The 9,446-nt window shown below is 34.4% G+C and overlaps 2 protein-coding genes across 2 annotated transcripts; one reads left to right on the forward strand and one right to left on the reverse strand.

Moving 5' to 3' along the window:
* Nucleotides 1–956: 956 nt before the first annotated feature.
* LOC103842796 (agamous-like MADS-box protein AGL61) lies at nt 957–4,618 on the forward strand. Its single transcript, XM_033280257.1, has one exon. The coding sequence runs from the start codon at nt 3,111–3,113 to the stop codon at nt 3,729–3,731; it is 621 nt and encodes a 206-aa protein (XP_033136148.1). The 5' UTR covers nt 957–3,110; the 3' UTR covers nt 3,732–4,618.
* Nucleotides 4,437–7,665, reverse strand: LOC103842798 (alanine aminotransferase 1, mitochondrial). The gene is made up of 14 exons (XM_009119462.2): nt 7,249–7,665; nt 6,995–7,045; nt 6,852–6,902; nt 6,718–6,783; nt 6,581–6,642; nt 6,388–6,466; nt 6,208–6,312; nt 6,020–6,130; nt 5,807–5,944; nt 5,529–5,724; nt 5,287–5,441; nt 5,135–5,209; nt 4,846–5,049; nt 4,437–4,745 (listed from the first exon to the last, which is right to left on the reverse strand). The coding sequence occupies exons 1-14, from the start codon at nt 7,483–7,485 to the stop codon at nt 4,629–4,631; spliced, it is 1,647 nt and encodes a 548-aa protein (XP_009117710.2). The 5' UTR covers nt 7,486–7,665; the 3' UTR covers nt 4,437–4,628.
* Nucleotides 7,666–9,446: the final 1,781 nt, after the last annotated feature.

Here is a 9,446-nt window from a genome sequence, read left to right on the forward strand (position 1 = left end):
AATATGTAATAAAACAGTATTGTCAAATTTTTTGAATTTTTCTCAAAATCTATGTGTACCCCCTTACGAAAATAGTGAGTTTTCTGTAAATGCTCTATATATGAAGCCTATAATCTTTTTGTTCGTTTTAAAATTTATAACCACATTATACATTTTTATTAATTTATGATAAACTCCTTTTCATGGTACATGGAAATTGTTCTAATTTTTTATCAATTAATTTAGCAAAACTGCAAATACTTCCTAAATCATTGGACTAACCACTATAAAATTGCTATTCCCTAGAGAAACGGAGACAACAAAGGTTCCAAACCTCTTTGAAATTCATCATATGTTATTACATGATTCAACTATGCATTAAAACAGTATTGTCAAATTTTTTGAATTTTTTTCAAAATCTATGTGTACCCCCCCCCTACGAAAATAGTGAGTTTTCGGTAAATGATCTATATATGAAAGCCTATAATCTTTTAATTCGTTTTAAAATTTATAACCACATTATACATTTTTATTAATTTATGATAAACTCGTTTTCATGGTACATGGAAATCGTTCTAATTTTTTATCAATTAATTTAGCAAAACTGCAAATACTCTCTAAATCATTGGACTATCCACTATAAAATTGATATTCCCTAAAGAAACGGAGACAACAAAGGTTCCAAACCTCTTTGAAATTCATCATATGTTATTACATGATTCAACTATGCATTAAAACAAATTTGTCAAATTTTTTGAATTTTTCTCAAAATCTATGTGTACCCGTACGAAAATAGTGATTTTTCGGTAAATGATCTATATATGAAGCCTATAATCTTTTAATTCGTTTTAAAATTTATAACCACATTATACATTTGTATTAATTTATGATAAACTCATTTTCATGGTACATGGAAATCGTTCTAATTTTTTATAAATTAATTTAGCAAAATTGCAAATACTCCCTAAATCATTGGATTAACCACTATAAAATTACTATTCCCTAGATAAACGGAGACAAAAAAGGTTTCAAACATTTTTGAAATTCATCATATGTTATTACATGATTCAAATATGTATTAAAACAGTATTTTCAATTTTTTTTTTTTTTTTCAAAATCTATGTGTTATAACATTAATTTTGTAAAATTCTCTTACTTACTAGAGTCGAAGATAAAATCAGTATAAAACTCCGTTCATTTTTTACAAAATTACGTCATGTTATCTGATGTCTGACCGATGATGGTAGCTTCGCAATGCTTTCTAAAAAATACAGAAACGTCTTCTCACGTCTTCCCGAACCATGTCAAGCGGTAGTATCGCAATACTAAATTTTAACGAAAACAAAAAGGCAATGTCTAAACGACTTGCTTTACTTTTTTGTTATTAAAGACTTTGGCCTCAGATATAAACAATGACTGGCATCGCATCATGTAAACTTTGATTCCTTTAACAATTACATTGACAAAACTGAAAACCCCCAATTATTAGGAATACTATAACCAAAGACAAAACAATTTTACACCTTTTATAAATTCATCACGACTTCACGAGGTATATGTATATAGAGTTTACACTGTTTTAAAACCACATATTGATCGTTTTGGTCTGGACCAGCCAAGCCCGGCCCTGAATAGAAACAAGAGAATCATAGGCTTAGAGTCTTGGAAAAACTTTTATTTAGTTATGGATCAAATTAAGAAAATTTACTTTAGTAGGTAGCTCTCCTGGTAATTATGGTCTGGAAATTGGTTAGGCTCCCATTACATTCTTCATAGAACTCCTTAAGGAACTCTTCCATGAACTCGTGCATTTTCTATACCCTCCTTCTACCCGCCGGATATATATATATATATTTGAACTACCCCAATTTCTGGAAGAGATTCCATAAGTGCGCTAGACCTGATCATTCGTCTTGAGACCTGGAAGCAAATCCAAGGTAGGTGATAATCATCATCTTCCTAGACAATTTGAATGGTAAAACTGATCGTAAAAATATCTTAAGAAACTAAATTTGTATCTAGCTGAGTAAGAAAGCCAAAATTAATACCTATCTACTAAACCCCATATATTGTAGAAGCACAATACTATTGGTTAAAGTTTAAAAGATTCTACATCTAGGTCTAGGTATGGGATTCGAATACCAGGATATACAATTTTTTGCAGATTACGCTTTATAAGAGGTTCATGTTTTAATTCCCGGAGAAAACAATTTATTAAACAATTATGTAGACTACATAATAAAGAATTACAAGGGATTTTCAACATGGTGCAAGTAAATCCGGTCAGACGTAGGTTTTCGTAGGATGGCTTAGGTGATGCAGTTAGGCATAGATCCTCATAAGACAGATAGTATTGTCGGTCGTCGAATCGTCTATATAATATTTTTCATAATTGTAATATCATAATAAATCAGCGTTAAAAAAACCTCATATATTTTGCCAGAAATCAGAATTGTATTCAAATATAGATCAATTGATCATTAATATAGATTGAAAGTTTAGATCGTCACTTTGGATTTGTTTCCAGGTTTGTTGAAATCAATTAATTCATTAGGATGATTAAAGGAAATCAATTCATTAGAAGGATAGAATCAATCATTTCGTGAATAAATGATCAAGCTGTCATTTTACCGTGATACTTGGGACAATTAAATGTTAAGTTTAGTCCCAAAAAATGATTAAAATGTTAATGTAATGCAACTATAAGGTGTCATATGTTTTCTTTTGTTATGGCGTCATGGCATCATGTACTTATACAATACGATAATTATGCGTGTTATGTGATCGTAAAACGCGATTCGCTTATATTTTGGTCAGCCATATCTTACGATATAAATATTCTATGCATCACAATTAATTATCCAACGACGACTAAAATGGAAACAATATCTTAAACAGTACATATATTTCTATAAATTTGCAACACATGACACATATGGTAGCTAAAGGGTACGTTTGATATGGAATCGTTCCAAAAGTTGTTAATTATTTGAAAGTGCATTTAATATCAAAATTAATTACCATAAATGGATAAATTCTCTTTATTATTAAATATTAACCCATGAACAACTATAAATACCTTTTTAAGACAAACCCTAACGATATTTTCCATCCCTCTATCTTGTCTTGTCATGGAAGAAGTAAGACAAACTTTACCGACTACTTTCTTGAAACCTAATGAACAATTTCAAAACCCTAACGTGTTGGTTACTCAAACCAAAAAGGAGTTGACAAAACCACGAAACCCTAAAACAAGCCGAGGTCGACAGAAGATAGAGATCAAAGAGATCAAAGAAGATAGCAAGAGACATGTAACGTTTTCGAAACGACGCCGTGGGCTGTTCAAGAAAGCCGCTGAGTTGAGCGTTTTGACCGGTGCAAAAATCGCTGTGGTAACGTTCTCTAAATGCGGTAGGATCTACAGTTTTGGGCACGTGGACTCGTTGATGGACAAGTATCTTCGCAAGATTCCGGTGAACTTGGAGGTATATTCAGGTGATGACTCAGCGGAGGAGGGAGGGAGGCCGTGGTGGGAGAGGCCGGTGGAGAGTGTGCCGGAGGAGGAGTTGGAAGAGTACATTATGGCGATGAGTGTGTTGAGAGACAAGTTAGGTAAGAAGATTAATGACATGGGGAGTATTGTTCCTGCATGGCCAATCAACATGATGGGTTGGAAACCACAGATGGATATGCAAAGCATGGGGGATGTGACTGATGGGGTTAATCGATGCCGTCTAGGTCAAAACGGATGATTGATATTTAGTAGCCTCGTGGAGTATTCATTTAAGTATTTGATTTTTAGATTTGTTGAGTTTAGTAGTTATATGAATTCATTTCATTCAGATTAATCCTTTTTTTTCTTGTATTTTTGTTACTTTGAAAGTTAAATCCATATTTATGTTTTTGTTTAAATTATGTTAAGATTTGCATCATAAACTGACTCCAAAGTATATAAAGAGCTAAGGGCTTGATGTAAATATCCTTAGCTCAAGCGACAACATTCTTCTCTTTTAGTTGCGACAGCTTGCAAGTGAACTTCATGGCTGGATCTATATCCTATAACATCCAAGCTTTTAAAAGATGGAATCCTAGTCCTCCAAGATCATGACCAATATTGGAGTAGAATTCATAATAAAGATGTTAAGCCAATAGTTCGAGAAATGAGTCAGTAACAGATCTCCACAACTTATCATCTATTGGTATACCATAGGATAAAAAAGTTCGCAAATTCCGCACTGAATTTCTCACGCGATGTGTTTCACAAAAGAGATCATGAGGAACTTATGCAAAGTAAGATGCCACCATGTGTTGTACAAGAGAGTCCAACGAGGAAGATAGTGGAGACTATCCACAAGATGACGTGAAGCTTAAAAGACGACGTGATGCAAATAAAAGAGGGTTTGATGCACACGTGAGTATGTTCTAACAAAAATAAACAATTTTTTGAAACAAGAACATAAATAAACGAAAACGAAACTTTTAACTATGGAAAAGCATGCAAAAGTTTAACAATGTTATAATATTATATTTTTATTTCTTTCTTTCTTTTAAGAACATTATGTTTGGAACACATCCATGAAAAGAAACGGCATGGTTCTCCTTTTTTTTTATTATTGCTCAAGTAAAGAGATCTTGAAAACAGAATCCCCTTAGTCGCGGAACTCATTCATGAAGCTCTTGTGGAACTCAGTGAGACGGTTCACGATGGCCGGAATCTTATCTTCTTGAGGAAGTATAGTGCACCTGAAATGCCATGTTCCGGGTACCTATACATCAACCCCACCAAAAACACACACAAGTTAGAAACACCCGTTATTAAGTGAGGTTTTGTTTGGAGAAAAAAAAGCTTCGTCAGATTCATCAAACCTGTCTAAATCCAGAACCAGGGACAACGACTATTCCTGTAGCGTTTAAAAGACGTTTGCAGTAGAACGCGTCCGGTGCAGTCTTTGCAGCTTCTGCAGCAGCAATCGCCTTTTGTGGAAGGTTAATGCAAGGGAATAGATACATAGCTCCTTCTGCTCTGTTGCATGTTACACCTTCTAACTTGTTCAAAGCTTCTTCAAGGGTCTGCGTGGTTAAACTCAAAACGCATTAAGACCAGAGCAATCTAAAATCATGATGATTGATAGTAAGTTCTGTGTGAATGACTAACCTTTGCACGTGTTGCTAAAGACGAGAGAATCCCCTCTTTCTCTGCTATGTATGAATCATAGGAGTCATCACCAGGCTGATCAAAATTACATAAAAAGCTGTTAAAGACAATTGAGCTTTTAAACCAAACCAGCTGTTAAAGTAATACAATACCTTGGGAGGGCTCATGACGAGGCTGGCGAGAATTTGACCAGAGATGTTGGAGCAAAGATTGACAGAAGCCACTTTGTATATCTGTTCTCTTACATCAGAAGTGAATCCAGTAACCTCCATGTAACCACCTCTCTTCCCACACTCTCCATAGTACCCTATCGTAAGAAAGAAAAGGAGTCCAGTCTTGAGACATAGCAATGATCAAATGCTTGTAAATGGACTTAAGAAAGAACTTTTCAAACCTTTGGAGATGGATTGGAACGAGACTAAGGAGATATCCTTCTCACCGTAGCCCATAGACCGGGCTACTTTCTTGAAGGAGTGGAATTTTTTGTCAGGGACGTAAACGTTTTCCTGATAAACCTCGTCTGCTAGAAGCACCAAGCCTTCTTTTTTACAGAAGTCAACAATGTCACGCTGGTTTTCTTCTGACAGAACCTTTAACCAGGAAAAATAGAAGGATAAACTTCAGACAAATAATAAAATTTGGACCAGAAGAGATTTGTGGTTTAGTCTTTACCTGTCCTGTAGGGTTACCAGGGTTAATAACCGCCAAGGCTCTTACAGTGATGCCCTTTGACTTAGCATCCTCAAGCTGCTTCTTCAGCTCAGATATTTCAAGACCCCATCCTGATGCTTCGTCAAGGTAGTACGGAACCTACCACAAGAAGATGACAATAAATCAGAAGTCACTATAGACATGCAACAAAGAGACACACATAAATGAACATACCAGACTTCCACCGTGAAGGGCAATAGAAGCGGAGTACAAGGGGTACTGAGGAATAGGACAAAGGATTCCATCTTTCTCTGAACTTATGAGGAGTTGCATCATCATATGAACCTAGAAGAACGAGAGGAACATTACTAACCTTTTATCTGTAATTTCTATGAGTTTAGGGAAGTTTGATGATTGTTTACCCCAGGGCTAGCACCATCTGTCATGAAGATATCATTAGGATCAGCAGGGAAACCGTCACGGGCTTCGATTCCAGCAGCTATCGCATCACGGAGTCCCTTGATACCCTGAGAGACAAAGCAGAAGATTAAGAGAGTGTATCATCCATCATCCACTGTTTAAGATTGAGAACGCCACAAAACCTGGCTGTGGCTGTAAGCACCGGTAGCTTTCCCAGGGATTTGGTCGAGAATCTTCCAAGCACGATCAATAGAATCCGAACTGATAAAAAATTGCAACATCCATTGGTTAAACAAAATCTTACACCACTAGAAGAAGAAAAAAAAACAACTCAGATGCTGAATTGTAGCGAGGTTCAGAACATATAAACGGTACCTGAACAAACCATGTGTAGCACTCTCGTCCAACAAAGCTGTGTGGGAACACAAAGCAAGAACCTGAGACAAATGGATGTCACAAGTTAACTCATAAGGAAACAAACCAGAAGTACCATCAAAGCTCATTTATTTTACCTCTCTGAAGAAGGTTATAGGCTGTTGTCCAAGAGACTGAGGATTTCCAATATTACAGTAGATAATCTGCCAAAAGAGGTGACACTTGTAAGTTAGAATCAATCAAGTCTGGCGACACACAGATTAAAACATACCTCGTCGAAGGGATAAGCGTCCTTGTTAGTCTTCAAATCATCTTGCAATCTCTGTGGAAGTGTAAGAGCAGAAAGCAAAAATGAGCAAAGCAGTTACAACTTTGGAAGAATGCAATTTTAAGGAGAAAGATGATTGCTTTTACCTGAGCAATGCTGACAATTTCTCCACGGACAGCATACTCACATTTCAGAACCTAAAAAAAACATCTCACTAGAGTCAGCTGCAAGATGCAGAAACAACTTTGTCTAATAAACAAAAGCATAACCTAAAATATAATACGTAATAAATATGTATCGTTCATGTGTCAATGATCTCAATCCCTCAACAGATTCTCAACAGACTAATCTCCAAAAAAAAAAAATAATAATAACAAAACAGAAAAACAAAAGACTTCACCTTGGGGTTGATGGAGTCGAGAGTAACGGGAAGAGAGGAGGTTGATGAATCAGAGCCAGGCATGTCGGATGAAGAAGAAGAAGAAAAGAGACGCGGAGAATAAACAGCGGTAGAATCGGAAGCGGAAGGACGGAGAAGAGAGAGGAGGCGGAGGTTATTGTGATGATGAGGTTGAGGAGGACGACGACGAGTCTGATCAATGAGATTTTTGGCTTGGCCAATCACGAATCTCCGCATCTGTCTTGATAATAATAATATACTTGCTGCTCTCTCTCAATCTATTCGATGGTTCTGCTCAAAAACCAAACTTTCCGATTCCTATGCTCGTCGTCTCTTTCCCTTTCACCCTGTTTTTGACAATTCCTTTTCCGACCACCGACTTGGAATTTACGGTATTTTGCATTTAATTTTATAAGATATTTATATTTTTTTTATTTTTATTACCTTACCTTTATGTCAAAAAAAATAATCAGACTACATATAGTCCAAATAATGCATATCTTACTAAGTTTTCAATGGTCTCTACTCTCTAATATACAATGTATAGGATTAATAATTCAATATAAACAACTTCTGGAATCTTGATGTAGATTTTCGGACAAAACATGTCTTCTTTCCTTTGGTCAAACAAACAAAACTACAAGTTTACTAGGATAAGACCTGCGCCTTGCGCAAGGTAAATTTATATGAAAATTATTTAAGAAATATCGTATGGAAAATAAATTTATATTATTGATCGAATTAATATTTGGCCCTTAAACAATTTTTTAAAACTTTTTTTGTTAACTACATAATTTGTTTACTAATGAACTGGTCCTATTTTTAAAAATATTTTAAGACAAAAAATTATTTATCACATAAAAACCTAACGTTTAAGCCGAAGAATCTCATGCCTACTATTTCGTTATAATGAAACTATGTCAGCTCCATTTTATATCATGATTTAGCAATTTAAAAGTTAATTATGGTTATGAGAAGTTTACGTTCACTTGTCAATACTATATATCTTCAATATTTTTCTTATTTTTGTGTCATTTTAGTTATTTGCATTCAAGTTACGTGACAACTCATCATGACACTTTTTTAATTAGTACAAACTACAGGTTCTAAACTTTTTAAATGTTTCTCTATTAATATATAGGGAATGTTAAACCATTGATCATTAATTTTTACATAATAATTTTAACAGTTTTAGTAATTTTGTCATTTTTAAAAATTCAAAATATAACATATATGAAAAAATCTATATTTTAATTTCATAGCTAATTTTATTGTTTAATTTATTTTAATAATATAAAATTAAACAAAAGCAATGGATGAGATATAAATTGCTATCAAATCTTTATTATTAGAATCATTAATTGTCATATATATATTAGTCATATTTGGTAATTCCGTAGGTTTTATTTAAGGAAAGAAAATAAAATAGTAATTGTACACTTTAATTAATTGTATGATTAGTTTAATGAAAAGTATAATATATACTTAATTGGACCAACATATTTTCTATGGATTCTGAATTTCATTTTGGTGATGACACGTGGCTACACTTAAAGGTTGTAATGTTTCTCAATTAATATATAAGAGATTGTTTGAACTTCGAAGTCAGCGACTAAAAACGCTTGTTTAAAAATAAGTTTTGGGCCATTATAGGCCCGGATTGCGGCTAAATATCTCTTCTGGCCCAACTTTTGATTCAAACGAACCAAGCCCTTTACTATACAATAACAGAACTAGTGTGCATAATGTTTTGCAAAATTAGTTTTCCAACATTAAGGTCGTCACAGAGGATGGTTTTCAAGCGTGAGACACAAAGAAGTGAAGAACACAGAGAAAGAGGTTTGATCATTGTATGCTTTGGGGTTTAATTTCCCACCGAGAAAAAAACATGCTAAGGCTGAGGATATATCTCTTGAAAAAGAAGAAATAAATAGACCTGAAGATACCAAAGATCATTAGCTCAAATGGAACCATTGTGTCAAAAGTTTCCGGTTCGAGTGACTGCTGGGACGAAACTATTATATGATGTGGTTTCGGGTTTGGGGGTTACGACTTCGGCCTGAACCTCTTTGTAATTCCAAAAAAAAAGAGATTAGCGGGAAGAAGCATAAAACAAGGAGGTTGATAATTTGAAGGTTAGACTACACGACGAATGTGAAGATTCTTTGAAGTCTCTTTTCTTGATCCATAAGATTGAA

This window comes from Brassica rapa, chromosome A09 (genome assembly GCF_000309985.2).
Source record: "Brassica rapa cultivar Chiifu-401-42 chromosome A09, CAAS_Brap_v3.01, whole genome shotgun sequence".
NCBI classification, from domain to species: domain Eukaryota; kingdom Viridiplantae; phylum Streptophyta; class Magnoliopsida; order Brassicales; family Brassicaceae; genus Brassica; species Brassica rapa.